Genomic DNA, 17,106 nt, shown 5'->3' with positions numbered 1-17,106 from the left:
TCCTTGATGTTTTCAAACTGTTTATATGATGGTTTTGGGGCACTGATTGCCAGAGAAGTGACTGAAAATGACATTGTTAATCTAATTGTTGTTCTTGCTCCTGGTTCTGGAAAGGGAATGAATTTGCAAAGAATTCTAAACACCACAAAGGTGAATGGTTTTTTTCACCCAAAAGGAGATAATGTTCTATAGATTATGACTGTCAGGAATATTTAACACACAAATGCTCTTAAGGTTGTTTTGTACACTCAGTTAGCCACTTCAGAAAAGCTTTAGTGCACTGTCCCTGAGGCTGTAAATTCACCACTTTTTCCTCCAAAATGTTAAACACCCTCCTCTGCAGATATATCCTTTCCTAATCACACTCTCGAAGGTTGAAAGCATCAAGTTAATTTCCAAGTGGATAAAATTGCATTTCAAGGGCCTTTACACAGTTGTATCAAGGGAAGTTTCCCTAGACATAATATATTGAAATTGATCAGGCGAGTCCACTGTATCAGTAACTAGAGCTATTATCCATTCTTGCTAGCAAAGAAGATGAATGTGATGGGGTAGCCACAAAATTTTTCCTTTGGACACTCTCCATTTTATTTCTCGTGTGAGAATTAGAAAGATATAATTTCTCCAGCCTTTCTATTTTTAGGGCAGCTTTTACAAGACATCTGAAGGGGGACATGCAATGACAAAAAAAAAAGGGTTTGTTCTGGTTTTATATTCTTTATGATGTATAAAAAAGGCCTACATTTTTTTTTAGGAATATTTATTTTTTGCCTGTTTTAATATTGGAAATATATGTCTTGTCTTCCAAGTTTTCCTTGGAATACTCTATGGTGTACTCATGAACTGACAGGATTATTGCTTCAAAAACTGTCAGGCAAGCGAAATCCAGTTGAGAGAGTGAGTTTTTTATTCAGACTGTTTAAAAGATTGTGTGTGTGTGTGTGTGTGTGTGTGTGTGTGTGTGTGTGTGTGTGTGTGTGTGTGTGTGTGTGTGTGTGTGTGCACATGCGCTCTATACATATTTAACTCAAATGCCTAATGAGCTCTTGGAAGAAAATATCTCTGTTAAAAGATTTCCAACCATAACATTTATTATTTATATTACTGTAGCACTTAGAGGCCAGGGCCCCATTGTATGAGGAACTGTACAAGCCAAGAGACCGTTCCTGCTCTGAAAAACTTACAGTTTAAGGACATCTACACTAAAGCTGCTACAGAGACACAGCTATGGTCCTGCAGCTGTGCCGCTGTAGCACTGTAGTGTAGATGCTTTCTACATCTATGGACGGTTTTTTTCTGTTGCTGTAGTTAATCTTCCTGTCCAAGAGGTGGTAGCTAGGTCATAGAATTATAGAATATCAGGGTTGGAAGAGACCTCAGGAGGTCATCTAGTCCAACCCTCTGCTTAAAGCAGGACCAGTCCCCAACTAAATTGTCCCAGCCAGGGCTTTGTCAAGCCTGACCTTAAAAACCTCTAAGGAAGGAGATTCCACAACTTCCTAGAGCTTCATCACCCTCCTAGTGAAACAGTTTTTCTTAATATCCAACCTAAACCTCCCCCACTGCAACTTGAGACCATTACTCCTTGTTCTGTCATCTGCTACCACTGAGAACAGTCTAGATCAGGGGTAGGCAACCTATGGCACGTGTGCCGAAGGTGGCACGTGAGCTGATTTTCAGTGGCACTCACCCTGCCTGGGTCCTGGCCACTGGTCCAGGGGACTCTGCATTTTAATTTAACTTTAAATGAAACTTTAACATTTTTAAAACCTTATTTACTTTACATACAACAATAGTTTAGTTATATATTATAGACTTATTGAAAGAGACCTTCTAAAAATGTTAAAATATATGACTGCTGCTCGAAACCTTAAATTAGCATGAATAAATGAAGACTAGGCACACCACTTCTGAAAGGTTGCTGACCCTGGGTCTAGATCCATCCTCTTTGGAACCCCCTTTCAGGTAATTGAAAGCAAATATCAAATCCCCCCTCATTCTTCTCTTCTGCAGACTAAATAATCCCAGTTCCCTCAGCCTCTCCTCATAAATCATGCGCACAAACCCCCTAATCATTTTTGTTGCCCTCTGCTGGACTCTTTCCAATTTTTCCACATCCTTCTTGTAGTGTGGGGCCCAAAACTGGTCACAGTTCTCCAGATGAGGCCTCACCAATGCCGAATAGAGGGGAATGATCAGGTCCCTTGATCTGCTGTCACTGCTCCTACTTATACTGCCCAAAATGCCGTTAGCCTTCTTGGCAACAAGGGCACACTGTTGAGTCATATGCAACTTCTCTTCCACTGTAACCCCTAGGTCCTTTTCTGCATAACTGCTGCCTAGCCACTCGGTCCTTAGTCTGTAGCAATGCATCGGATTCTTCCATCCTTAGTGTTGAACCTCATCAGATTTCTTTTGGCCTAATATTCTAATTTGTCTAGGTCCCTCTGTATCCTGTCCCTACCCTCTCGCGTATCTACCACTCCTCCCAGTTTAGTGTCATCTGCACACTTACCGTGGGTGCAATCCATGCCATCCTCCAGATCATTAATGAAGATATTGAATAAAACTGGCCCCAGGACTGACTCTTGGGGAACTCCGCTTGATACTGGCTGCCAACTAGACATGGAGCCATTGATCACTACCCGACGATCTAGCCAGCTTTCATCCACCTTATAGTACATTCATCCAGCCCATACTTCTTTAACTTGCCGGCAAGAATACTGTGGGAGACTGTATCAAGAGCTTTGCTAAAGTCAAGGAATAACACATCCACTGCTTTCCCCTCATCCACAGAGCCAGTTATCTCATCATAGAAGGCAATTAGGTCAGTCAGGCATAACTTGCCCTTGGTGAATCCATGCTGACTGTTCCTGATCACTTTCCTGTCCTCTAAGTGCTTCAAAATTGATTCCTTGAGGACCTGCTCCATGATTCTTCTAGAGACTGAGGTGAGGCTGACTGGCTGTAGTTCCCTGGATCCTCCTTCTTCCCTTTTTTAAAGATGGGCACTATATTAGCCTTTTTCCAGTCATCCGGGACCTCCCCTGATCGCTATGAGTTTTCAAAGATAATGGCCTATGGCTTTGTAATCACATCAGCCAACTGCTTTAGCACCCTCTGATTCAGTGCATCCGGCCCCATGGATTTGTGCTCATCCAGCTTTTCTAAATAGTCCTGAACCACTTCTTTCTCCACAAAGGGCTGCTTACCTCCTCCCCATGCTGTGCTGCCCAGTGCAGCAGTCTGAAAGCTGACCTTGTTTGTGAAGAGAAGAGTTTATGGGGGTATTTTAAGGAGGACAGTGATGTGGCCTTATGGATAGTTACAGGAAGCATGAGAGGCAGCATGGGTGAAAGCACAGAAGGGGATTGATGGACATTTTTTTTAAAAGGGAATCTCTTCTTTTAAAAGCTGTGAAAGCTCCTAACCCACTTTCCTGGGTTCAGCCAAAGCAGGGAAAACAAGGTTAACACTCCTGATATTTCTAAGGTAAAAAACAGGCAGGAAATAAACCGGTTATTTTTTATATAAAGGAAAGAATTCAAACCAACCTTTCATGCTGCCATTGGATGTCATAAAGAAGCCCAAAAGGGCACAAGTCCAACTGTTTTCCTTCCTTTATTTTCATTTAAGAAAAATAAACAATTAAAAAGACTGCAGGAAGACTACTATAAATTACAGTGTGAAAAGAGAACCCCCTTTAAGTTCAGTGTAATTAAATTCCACATCAGGCACCTCAGAAATATTTAACAAAGATATAATCTCTCCAGATCAAATCGTTAAACAATTCATGAATCACTGAAACATCCACCAGCCCAGCACTTGCATAGTCCCAGCACTAGCTCCACACCTTCCGTGGAGTCACTCAAAATAGCTCTCAGTAGCAACAAAGGGTAAAATACCATCAACACAGAAAAGTGATTGATTTTATTGAATTAAATGCTCCCTCCCATATATTGCTATAGGCGCCTGAATGATGTATCAGGGAAAATCACATTAAGTAATATTAATACCATGCCCAATTCAGTGGACTGTAATTCTCCTGCCATTCACCACCCGCTCTAGGTACATGGTGATAAAATTAATCCTCATATGTATCTTTATGATCTATGCATGAAAAGCACTATATAACAGTATTAGTACGGTAGGTAGAATTTGTTATTGGTATTAATAGGCAGAGTAGGTAGCGTTAGTTTTTATTATTATATATGTGTTCAGAGCACTGCACAGACATTGGTTAATTAATTTGCATAATATCTCTAGGAGGCAGATGGTCATTCTCTTACTGGTTTCAGAGTAGCAGCCGTGTTAGTCTGTATTCGCAAAAAGAACTGGAGTACTTGTGGCACCTTGGAGACTAACAAATGCATTGGAGCATAAGCTTTCGTGGGCTACAGCCAGAGGTATAGTGACTGGCCAAAGGTATGTCAGTGGCAGCATCAGGTACTACAATACAGAAAGTTGGAAAAGCACTGTCCTCCATCTGATTTATGACATCAGCATGAGTCCCAGTTTAGCCTCAAAAGGGTCAAGATGCTCACTCCCATGTTCTATTACACCTCTGTGCTTTAAACCTGATGGATCAATGAACAGAACAGAAATACTGGTACAACAGCGTTTTGAATCTTCTGCAGTCAGGCTCCCGCCTACCTCTTTGGATGCACCTTACTGATAAATAATATTAGGTTGTTAACGCTCACAGTACAGGATGGGGAAGAGAAGAAAGGAGAATTCCAACAGAGATTTTTAAAGGGCTCCTTTCACCCTGATGAGTGTTTGAGGAAACAAGGGCAGCCAAGTTAACTGAGTTTTAATGGTTGGTGGTAGGGGAGGAGAAAATGTAACACAAGGCTGGCCTTGCACTGATGGATTGAGTGGGGAAGCTGGGAATAGCATTGTTTCCATTGCAGGCCAGGAGCAGAGGGAGCAGGTAAAGCTGGCTGGGGGAGAGTAGGACAGCTCTGTGAAGGACTGAGGTGACTTGGGGAAGAGCCCTTGGGGATAACAAGGAGACTAGTGAGAGTAGAGGATTTGGTCCAGGTCCTTTCTACTGTCAGGGTCTGAGATCCCTCTGCAGTGTAGTCTGCACTAGAGTCCTTTTTGGAGCTATGGGTATTGTTACCTTACCCTGCTTCACAGCCCATTCGCACTTGAGGACAGATTCCTTAGGCACTAGCTGTCCCAGAACTTAGTCGATGCTGCTCCTTACTAGGCCATGGGGAGTCATTGTTGACTGACAGATGGAGTTTTCCCCCATAGTGCTCCCTCAGTCCTTCCTACCTCTTCTGCCCCTCAGGGAGTGAGAGACCCAGACTGGAACTTGATATCAGGTCTTCTACTCTGAAATGCAGGGTGGTAGTGCCACCTTCTGTAACCCAGCCCGTCAGGCTCGGGGGAGTGACAGAGTGGGACTGGGGAATCAAACTAAAGTATCCTGTAGGGCATTACTCAGTGGGAGCACCAGGCTCAGCTTCCACAATGCAAGGGGCACAAGGGAGTGGCAATCCCTCCTCCCATCTCTATCCTGGTCAGTTAACTCCTCAGAAAACCCAGAACTTAAAGGAATGGCCACATAGACACCTGGGAAAGATAATCCTGTCAGGCCCCCAGCTCCTCTCCAAGATGTTTTTACGGTAGCTGAACAGGCTTTGTACCCCCTCCCTTCCTTATGCCCCCTTACCTCCTTCCTGCTCCCCTTACAGATTCCCTGTGCACAGAAGGGATATAAAAAGTGGCCCAAATGCAGAGTGGCTTTGGTTTTTTAATGGAAATTTTTGGGCAGTTTTCCTTTCCCTCCTCATATTCTGGATGGGCTGCCCAAGCACAGGTCACATTGGGGTTGAGTGGTAGTACTGTGCCCAAATTCCTCCTCCAATCCCCAGTTTTGTCCACATTCCCCAAATAGCTTCATGTTTCTGGTCAGCACTGAAAGAGTTAACACATATATTTTTAAATTGACATCATGAGGCTTCTGAGTTCATGGGTGAATACGAGCAATTTGCATTTTTCTGTGAATTATGGCTTCAGGCTATCTGCAGACTACTCCAGCAAGGGTGCATCTGGAAATTTCTCTTGAATCTAATAAAAGCTTAGATTCAAGAGAAACTGATGAGGCTGGCAGAGATGTGCTAGTGTACATTTCCCTCTCACTATCCTTGTCAATCCACCTCTGAGCCACAAGCACACACAAGAGACCTCACCTGGTCTGGGGAAGTCCCACAGAGATTTGGCATGTGCATAGCTACATATACCTGGCCTCAAATAAGCCATGCAACAATCAGTGCAATGCAGGTGGGCAGAATTCAGATGAATAACTGGCACACACCTAGCCTGGGTAGGAGGTTACTCCAGCTCCAATAGAAACACATGTACTAGTGGCACTGATAGTGGAGTGGGGGGCGTGAAGGGGCTCTGGAATCAATGTGAGCTTGCTTAGCAATGCTAGCGCTTCCCACCTACTAGCTCATGGTGTTGTTGAGAATGCTTGAACTCCTCTGTGCACTGAGTGGAGAAGCTGCTGCAATTACATTGATTGCATGAAGTGGTTTGTTTCACTGCTTGCCCTTGAGATGATGTAGAATGTTTACACACCAAGCTTCTTTGTGACAGAACTATTTTAGCATAACCATGCACAATGCCTGCCATATCTCGCTACAGAAACATGACTAAGCATCACCCAGGCATCTTTAAGAAAGAGCTGGTCTTCCCAACTGACTGGATGCTGGTTTCTGATTTGAGCAATAAAGGTGCAGGGGGCCATCCTGATATTTGGTCTCTTTTATTGAGATCTAGAACATCTTAGTGTAAGCTTGGTGAGGCACCCAGATTTCACAGAAATGATACCAAAATAAATGCTTGCAATAGTAATACTAATAAGAAATAACAGATGTTCCAGGCTCTGAGTGATCCCAGCCATAGTTTCTTTCAGTGCTTAGTTGCTTAGCATAGGCAATGTCTGAGTAGTTTGAGCATTCCTTATGGGTTTGCACTGCATTCTTTTCTGGCTGCTCTACTGGACAGAATCATTAAAGCAACTCTTTCCTCCAGAAGCTTGCGGAAACTGAAGAGCCATTTCTCTTTTTGGACACTGTCTAATTCCCAGCACCATCTGGGAACTAGAGGTCATTCAGGAATTAGGGAGCTATGAGCATGGAAGCAATACAGGAAGCTTGTTATGGAGGAATTAATGCAAGAGTGATTGACAGCAGGAGCAGCCCATTATGAGTGGTTGGGAGAGAGGGAAGGCGACAAGAAGGCACTGAGGGATTTTACACTGGGAAGGTTCTCATTTGGGCTGACAAGAGTGGGAAGGATAGGTGGATTCTGTGTCAGAGAGAATTAGATCTGGCCTGAATATCCTTCTGGGAGTGGTAAGAAGGAGCTGCGAGGGTGACCGGGACAGGGTGCCTGTCTGTAGGAGTGAAGGGGTGGCTGAGAAGCTGGGCTAGGTTGAGGTTGCTGAGGGGTAACAGGTAAGGTGACCAGATGTCCCGGTTTTATAGGGACAGTTCTGATATTTGGGCTTTGCTTTATATAGGTATCTATTACCCCCACCCCCGGTCCTGAATTTTCACACTTGCTGTCTGGTCACTCTAGTAACAGGAGGGTTCAGCACTGGAAGGGGTGTGTCCAGGACACTTAGGATGGAAGAACCAGGAGATGGTCAGGTCTGGGTTCCCAACAGGAGTGGGAGGAAAAGGCAGGAGACTAAGTTTGTGATTAGCACATTGGCTGGGGGAAGAGACAGCATCTGAAATCTGAAGATATTTACATTTTTGCTGCTGTCTAAATCAAAACCAGCTTTTGGGATTAGCCACAATTTATTTAAGGGGGAAAAAAAGGATTTTCCAATCTAATCCAGATTGACAAAGGGATGTATGTTGCCAAGTAAAGAGCAATGCAAATTCACTGGGGCTAGGAATACTGAGAAAGCAGTATAAACTAGGCAGATAATTTACCCCACAGATGGGTGGGGAAGGAGAATGGCTCATTTCCCCAGGCCAACAGTGGGTCCACTTCTATCAGTTTGTTTCAAATCCTGCCTTATTCCTGACAAGAACCTTCAGCCACATTTTGTCAATTTCCCCTCTGTCGCCTGGCTGATCCAACACTGAGACTGAGATCTGGTGGTTGGAACAAGGTCAGGATTGCTAGTTCTGTTCCTAGCTCTGCTACTGACTTACTGCATAACACTGGACAAGTCAATTCACCTTTGCCAAAGTCATGCCTGATATAAGTGGATACACTTCCATTGGCTTCAGCAGATATTTCTGCACTTAACATCTGGGTTAAATTTGTCTTTGCTTCTCTGTTTACCTCCTTGTAAAACAGTAGTCACAAAACTTACAATATCTCCCTCTTAAGGGTCTGCTAACTTAGTAAAGTGCCTTTAGATCTTGGTGTTAAAGACTGCATAGGAGGACAGATGTTTATTATTTACAGCTCTCTACAGATTATTCTCCTAGGCATTGCCAGTCAAGTTTTAAATGGCTCAAGCAATTGATCTTCTACCACTTCCCTTGGGAAGACTTTCACCACAGCCTAATAGTTCTTACTGTTATGAAATGTTTCCTGATTACCCAGCCTGAAATGTTTCCCTTTGCTCTTTTTCATCCTCTTACTCTCTGGGACCCTGCAGTCAGCTTCTCTCCTTTCTCAATGTGTACACCTTTATAAGACTTGGAGCCAGTTACTATATTCTCCTCCCTCCCTGCCCCCCAACATGCACATTTTAGTCATTTGTCCCAGTTATATTTAATTAGTTCTTTTTTATTTCTCCTCACAAACCAGTCCCTCAGAATCACACTTCTTGCTTTTCTCTGAGCTCCCTTCAGTTTTCCTACATCTTCCTGATGTTTGCGGTGGCTCTAATCCCTCTGGATGCAGCATTCTAGTGCAGTCTCACTAGGGCTGTACAGGAAGGGACACACTCCTCTTTGTCTGGCAATGCCTCTCTCTCTCACAAATAAAACAACTCAAATTCTACTCTACTACCTGACCTCAAATTGTCCACCCTCTGCTCCCCCATACTTGCCCCCTGCTTTTCTTTCCTCACTGCTGGATCTGGAGATGATCCCTGCATGGCTGGCTCTTCTAATTGCAACTCTACCCTCCCCCCCTCTAGCACAGCCATTTCCCTTCTTTCTGTGTCGCCTGAGAACCTTGTCTTTCTACTTAGCTTACACTTGACTGTCTCCCTGAAGTGCCTTTTGGAATGCTACATGAAGGGTTCCCTAAAGAAACAAAATGAGTAACCTACATATGTCCATGACATTTGTGTAGAGGAATGGGGACTGAGCAGTGTTCGCTGATGGCTGTGCCCAGAAGGACCTGGTGTTACAAAGCTGTTGCACAGTGGCAGGCTGAGTGAATGCTCTTTGTGATGCCACTTTCTCAGTATGACTGCTGCAGGTATGTATGGTGCCTGGCATGATGAAGGATGGGCTTTACAGAAGCACAGAGTTTTGGTTAAGGCACTAGACTGGGACTTGGTTCTTTCCTTGGCTGTGCCACACTTCCTGTTTGACTTAGAGTCAGTCACTTTCTTTGCCTGTTTCCCCATCTTTGAAATGGGGATAACACTTCTTTAGGTGCCAGAGGTGGTGTGAGGCTAAAACCATAAATGTTTGCAGTGATAACTTGCCTGAAGCTGAAATGCAGCTATCTCTGGGATGAAATGTGTCAGCAGTCTTACATGGCAGTGTCACAGGATCTGAAAAATAATCTCTCTCACTGAAATTGCCCCAGGAAATTCTAAGGAGGCAAAATGCAATTACGTGGGCTGGAATTTGGAAAGGACACAAGGTTTAACAGCTCCACTCTTTTTGGAAAAGTGCCATGGGATGTTTCCAATGGTTGCAAGCGGGCAGGGCCTTGGCCATGCAGGAACAGTGCCCCCTAGCACCATGCTGTGGGGCTGGGCCAATGCTGACTCAGTGAAGCACTCCCTGTTAAGAGTCTGGAGGACTCCTAAACCATGGCTGAGGCATGGGGGATGAAGACGGGGGAAGGGCAGTGCTGTCATGGCATGCATTCAGTCTGTGACATAACTCTGCAACTATGGGTCAGGCACAGCATATGCTGGGGTAGCGTTGTGTTTGGTACTTATGAAGCTGCCATGTCATAGCTTGAAATTGTGGCTACCTGATTTCCCTTCTTTATCTTCTGTCTCTCCCCAGTTACCCCCGTTGTGTGGAGACACTTGTTCTTTGGCTTGGAGAGGCCCTGACCACCTGACACCACCTTGGAACTCTTGAAGGGAGTGGGGAGTGTTATTTGGAGATGGTGCAGTCCCTGGAGAAGCTGCATGGATCTTAACGCTGCTGTAAGGGCAAGGAGAAGAGCAGTGGGAATGGGTTGGCTGTGGCTGGTCTGCCTGTTTCACCTAGCCGCCTCACTGGAAGGTAAGAACAGATTTTTGTTAAGATAAAGCTCTTTCTAAAGCCTGAAGAGACTGAATGGCTCAAGGGGTGCTGGGGAGCAGGCTATGGAGCCTCCATCATGCTGATCTGTTCTGCTCCTGCTTCAGATCAGTAATGACCAAAATGTGTCCCTCTCTGATGGGTGTTCGGTGTTTTATGAGTTGTGGAAGGTCTTAGGCGTCCACTTTCCAATAAGCACCAACAGCATTACTCAGCATCCCCGTTGGCTGTCTTGGCAGAGAGAGGCCAAGGTTTACATTGACTCTAAACTCCCTTCTTGTTCCCAGGGGTAAGGCAGTTGAGGGCGGATTGGTTAGAGTGTGTGGGATGATTGTATTGCTATTGCCCATGTCATGTCTGTTTTGTGGAATTCAGTCTCCAAAGAGCTGATACTCTTCTACAAGACTGTGCCCATTTTGCTGCAGTCAGCAGCTCTTGCCCTTACGGTTTTTAACCACCAGCCCCCAAATTGCAGACATGAAGGGAATGTTCTACACTGGCACCAGGGGGCAGTTTATGCTGAGGTACTGAAGGAGAGTGGGAGAGGATGGAAGAGGGAGAACAGGAAAAAGCAGGGAGGAGAAGAGAGGCCAGAATGCTGGCAGAGGAAAGAGAGAAGAGAGAGTAGGTGAAAGGGGGGAGGGAGAGGGAGGAGATAAGAGAGACTCAGGGAGAGAGAGACAGAATTAGAGAAGGAGTGGGTAGAGGTATTGTAAACAACCCCCTTGTTTGTTCCAAGGAAAATCCCTGTGGCCACATATGTTCACTGACCCGAACTGGTTTGTGATGAATGCTCATCTCACACTCACATGTGAAAGCCTTTGAAAAAAAGGGAGTTGGAAAACAGGAGGGAGATGGTGAAAGAAAGATGTAGAGGGAGAGGAGAGGGGAATGGAGGGTGGGGAGATAGGGAAAGGGAAAGGAGGACAGAGACTGGGGAACAAATGAAAGGGAAAATGAAACCCATATCTAAAGCATTGTCACTAAGATCAAGGGCAGGAAGAGACATGTCTTTATATGAGAGATGGAAAGTGGGGGATGGGGAGAGAAGAGAAATGGGCCGAGATTTATAATATAAACCAATTTGGTGTGCTGACATGATTTCCTCTGAAATAATAATAGAAGCACCAAGCATGGAGAGGAAGGTCTGTCTCTGCTCTGAGCTCACAGGCTGTCCATCTGTCTGAGCCACCAGACCCGCCCCACTCTGACTGAGGGGGTGGAGTGGGTTTCCTACCTACAGTACTAGCTCTTAAGACTTCAGTAGTGCTTGGAAATCTGCTGGAAATTGACACTGTAACACCCTGTAGCCATAGGACAGAAAGGGGGAGGGAGGGTTAATGGGTTACAGTTCGCTGTAATAAGCCATAAATCCAGTTCTTTATTAAGACTATGATTTTTAGTGACTAGCAGAGTTATGATTTTAAGCTCCCAGGCTCAGCTTTTGAAAGTGTTGTGCAGGTTTCCTTTGAGGATGAGGACTGACAGGTCAGATATATTGATCGCTTTGTGAAAAGTGTTCACCTACAGGGGACCTGGTGTTCATGCCTTTAATCATTTTCTTTTGTGAGTTCATTTGAGAGCACAGTGATTGTCTGGTTTCGCTCACATAGTTGTTATTGGAGCATTTAATTAACCAAATGAGGTACACCATATGTACTTCTGGGGGAATTCTGTGCCAAAAATTTAAAAATTCTGCACACAATATTTTAAAATTCTGCAAATTTTTATTTGTCAAAATAACACTACATAATCACCCCAGTTTTAATTATATTGATAATTTATTTCAAAATACCTGTCAGCAAGTATGTCTGTAACAATAAAGACACACACCAAAAAACTCCCAGGAGTAGAAAGTTAAAGAAACCCCTATGACAACCCAGCCCCTCCACCCTGAGCCCAGCCTCCCCTCCCCACCAGCCAATACACCCAAACCTCCTACCTCCCGAGCCCAGCTGCGTGGCACCCAGCCCAGACTCCCACACCCCCAGGTCCCCAGAACCAAGTCGCAGCCCCCCCCAAGCTCTGACACCCACCCCCTACCCCTCAGAGCCCAGGGATCAAGAGGAAGAAACAGCCAGATGCTGGGTCCCTGGCTTGTGTGGAGTTTCCTGCATGCTGCCATCTCCTTCTTTCAGGGTATGCTAGGATCTGCAGCTGCCGGGAAACCTCTAGCTTCCTCCCCCTCCTCCCATCAGTGTCTTCTATGTGTGAGCTGGGCTCACACATAGAAGTGTCCCCTAGTGTCCCCTAGTGGCGGCCAGCAGCACTGCAACCCATTTCTGTGAGCGAAAAGGAATTCTGTGCACACATTAATTTCTGCAAAAATTCTGCATTGGCAGTGGCACAGAATTCCCCCAGAAGTAACAATGATATTAGAGGCATGTGTAGAACCCCTGGATCTTGAAAGGTATATTGCGGGGTTTGCTGATCATTGTAGGTGTTTCTGGTAAGTTTGAAAATGTAAGGAATATATAATATAAAGAATCTCAAGTCTAATCTTTGTTGGTTTTAGAATGAATACTTTAGTGCTTCAGATGCTGACTGTATTCTTTCTCATCTCTTAACTCAGTGGATTTTCATCCAGGGGTATGCAGAAGTCTTCCAGGGGTACATCAGTTCATCTTGATAGTTGCCTAATTTTATAACAGGCTATTTAAAAAGCATTAGCAAAGCCAGTACAAACCAAAATTTCATACTGACTGAATGAGAAAGTGCGCAATTATTCAGTAATAGTGTGCTTTGTATTTTCATGTCTGATTTTGTAAGCAAGTAGTTTTTAAGTGAGGTGAAACTTGGGGGTACGCTAATCAGACTCCTGAATGGGGTACAGTAGTCTGGGAAGATTGACAGCCACTGCCTTAAGTGAAGGTGAAGAGATCCTTTTTTTTTTTTTGAGTATTTTTCAGGCATTTAATAGATTTAAACAGCCTGAATATGAATCCCTTTCCTTCTCAAACCAGGTTTTGCTTGAATAGTCATAATCCTACCAGTCTGCAATAATGGAAAAGCAGGGCAGCCAAACCTTAATGTATACTGAATAGAAAATAAAGAAGAAAATAGGAAAATAAGTGTTATGGTTTTTGGAGGGAGGAAAAATAATAAAATGTTCAGGCCTTTCCTTTATACATCATAAAGAAATAAAAAAGAGCAAAAAGTAAAAACCCAATATATATTTTCCTTTGTAAGATCACCTTTGAGAGCACACTCCTCTGGGTGGAACTGGCCAGGGACTTGCTAAGAAATGGGAGAGCAGCCCCCCGGGCAATTCCGAATGAACCCTGGGTTCCTTCAGCATAATAGGGAGACACTAGAGTGAAGACACTTGACACAGATTTGACACCCTGACACTCCAACTTCACTGCAATGGAACCCAGTCCCCCTGAAATTTCACAGATGTAGTCTTAGACTAAGGTAGAATATCTGTAGAAAATTTGGGCAAGGAGTTTTGGAGATGGACATCTTTTGTAGCCTCTTACTGCTTGAACATTATAGCAGGGTTCTGGAGGCAGCCCACTAGAATTAAGGCTGCATAACAGTTTCCGTGATAATTCCGTTTCCAGACATTCACAGCTTTGAGAAGCTATTACATTTGGGGGCTGAGACTTCCTGATTTGCTTTCTGTTTCAAGGTGAAAATTTTATTTCCTTGAAACATTTCAAGGAAAAATTTTTTTTTTTCTTCAGTGAAAGTGAAATGGGAGGGAAATAATTTCTATATTTGCAGCCCTTCCCCTAAGGTGTGGCTCAAGCCCCACCCTTTTCTTCCTCTCAGCCTCAACGATGTTGCTTCTGGGTTCTTTATCTTGGCATCTGGTGCCTCCACCCAAGGGGGACCATGCTAGTGTCTGGAATACAAGGGCTGCTGCCCCTTGGGAAAATGTTTTCTGTCAAATAATGTAGTAGGAGTATAGTCCGGTACATAAGGAATAAAATAATTATCATAATCTCAAAAGTAACAATACAGCAACAGGGGGGACTTTATTGGGTAGATGACACAAAGGATAGGGGATAATGAATGTATGGTAGTAACTAGAATAATAAAATATCAGCAATACCTTAAACCCTCCCGCTCCCAAGATTTACATGGACCCAGCCCCCCAGCTCCCTCCTAGGACCTGCCTAGGCAGATAGTGGATTGGAAATCAGTTCTTTACTGGGTGATGCAGCATTATAATCATTGGTCAGCTTAAAACTAACAAGCAAAATAAATAAAATGGCATTTTTTACATGGTCTTCACCCCTAGAAGGATAGGATTGTACTGAGGATCTATGGTCTGAAGTCCATTGGAAAGTGAAGCTGGCTCTTGGCAGCCTGACTAAGGGTTTGTCTTCTCTACCAATGGTAAAGTGCTGCCGTGGCAGCGTTGCCGTGGCCATGTTTTAGCGTGGTTGTAATTGCGGCACCAGCACGCGAAAAACCCCACCCTCATGAGGGGAGTAGCTCCCAGCACTAGGAGAGCAGCTCGCAGCGCTGGTGCACTGTCTACACTGCCACTTCACAGCATTGAAACTTGCATCACTCAGGGGGGTGTTTTTTCACACCCTTGAGCGAGAAAGATTCAGCGCTGTAAAGTGGCAGTGTATACAAAGCCTTGGAATTACTCCTCAACCTCCTGGGTTGCTGGTCTCTAGTGGGCTGATGCCCTTTAATGACCCAGTGACCTTCCACTGAGTTCAAATTTCCCTTTGGGTAGGAATGAAAAGTTGAATGGGGATCTGCCAGGCTGTGATGCTTCTCTCTCTGCCCCAACAGAGAACACCAAAAGTAAAACCAAACACTTTATCTTTGAGTTCTGGCTTATGATTGATTCTTGATGTAACTTCCAGCTTGTTGTAGCTCGGAGGGGGGGCCAAACTTTTTGGCCTGAGGGCCACATCCGGTTTCCAGAATTGTCTGGAGGGTGGATTAGGGGAGGCTGTGCCTCCCCAAACAGCCAGGCGTGGCCTGGCCCTTGCCCCCATCTGACCCCCTCTGCTTCTCACCCCCTGATGGCCCCTGCCAGGACTTCTGCCCCATCCGACCTCCCTGTTCCCTGTCCCCTGACGGCCCTCCCTGGACCCCTGCCCCATCCACTTCTCCCTGTCCCCTGACCGCCTCCAGATCCCCCGCCCCGACTGCCCCCTGCCACCCCATCTAACCCCTCCTCTTATTCCTGACTGACCCCCCCGGGACCCCTGCCCCCATTCAACTCCCCTGTTCCCTGCCCTCTGATCGCCCTGACCCCTATCCATACCCTCGCCTCCTGACCACCATCTCAAACTCTCCTGCCCTCTATCTAACCCCCCTTGCTCCCTGCCCCCTTACCGCGCTGCCTGGAGCACCGGTGGCTGGCGGTGTGGCTCAGAGCACCAGGACAGGCAGCCGTGCTGCCCAGCTGGAGTCAGCCATGCCACTGTGCAACATAGAGCATCGGGTCAGGCCGCGGCTCTGCAGCTGCACTGCCTGGCAAGAGCTTGCAGTCCTGCCACCCAGAGCATTGCACCAGAGGCACAGTGAGCTGAGGCTACGGGGGAGGGGGAACAGCTGAGAAGGGGCCAGGGGCTAGCCTCCCAGGGTAGGAGTATAGGGGCTGGGCAGGAGGGGCCCGTGGGCCATAAGTTGCCCACCTCTGTTCTAGCGCCACCCTGGACTCTAGCCATTTTGGAAAGCAAAGTCCTGAACCTTTATAGCCCTTGCTGCTGTAGTGCAGGGAAAAGTCCTCTAGATCAGTGGTTTTCAGCCTTTTTTCATTTGTGGACCCCTAAAAAATTTCAAATGGAGGTGAGAATCCTTTGGAAATCTTAGACATAGTCTGTGGACCCCCAAGTGTCTGTGGACCACAGGTTGAAAACTATTGTTCTATGGTAAAGACAACCTTTTGTGGACCCCTTAGACATAGGCTGTGGACCCCCAAGGTTTCTTGGACCACAGGCTGAAAATTACTGCCCTAAAGGCTCACTTTAATATGTCAGGAACAACCAGTTCCATGGGGGACTACATTTTACGAACAATGCATAAGGAAAACTTGCAACGTTATATAATAGAGAACTACAGGCCAAATGATTGATATTAGAGTCGTTTTGTCAGTGCAATAGCCCTCCCCAAGGAACAGTGTGCAGTCTTGTCATACAGGAAATTGGTTTTGATTTGACTGAGTTATAAATGTTTGAAAAAATGCCTCCATACCATACTGGATAACCTTTCCAAATGTTTTGGGCAAATTCAAGATATAGTAAAAAGGATAATTCTGCTGCTTCAGCAGCATTTCTTCCTACCAAAATGCCTCATTGGCATAAGAGAATATATGCCAGGCTATGAGCCCAGGCAGTCCTACATTTTACCCCTATTTCTTACAGTGACTGGGCTTAATATAGTGAACATCATCTTAAGTGTCCAACGGTAATAAGCTGCTTGCTGGAGGAGGTCTTGTAATAACTTTGAGAAGACATTATCTTTGAAGCAGTCTCTTAAAGGGCATCTGCAAAGTCAAAAAAATGGGCTCATGTCCTTGTTTGCTTCTTTATTCTGTAAAAAGAAGAACTGAAAGGGTTGCTTTTTTTAAAGAACGTTTTCTCTGTTTCATACTCCTGCTTGTGTTTCATATTAAAAATTCAGGTCCTGTCTAAGCTGGAAGACTCAATAATGAGTAAAGAACTGGTAAAATAATGACATCACAAGAGGCAAGAGTGTGGAAGCTGAC

At 45.1% G+C, this 17,106-nt stretch overlaps 1 protein-coding gene across 1 annotated transcript in view; it reads left to right on the top strand.

Moving 5' to 3' along the window:
- LOC115636516 (ephrin type-B receptor 5) overlaps window positions 1–17,106 on the top strand; it is a 158,087-nt gene that overhangs the window by 16,390 nt on the left and 124,591 nt on the right. Inside the window, exon 2 of the mRNA XM_030536705.1 lies at window positions 10,182–10,406. Within this exon, the coding sequence (XP_030392565.1) occupies window positions 10,310–10,406 (97 nt within the window). The 5' untranslated portion in view covers window positions 10,182–10,309. The remainder of the gene's footprint in view (window positions 1–10,181; window positions 10,407–17,106) is intronic.

Source organism: Gopherus evgoodei, chromosome 1 (assembly GCF_007399415.2).
Source record: "Gopherus evgoodei ecotype Sinaloan lineage chromosome 1, rGopEvg1_v1.p, whole genome shotgun sequence".
Lineage (NCBI taxonomy): Eukaryota > Metazoa > Chordata > Testudines > Testudinidae > Gopherus > Gopherus evgoodei.
Note: the sequence above shows the minus strand (reverse complement) of the source record. Positions and strands in the feature narration are given on the sequence as shown.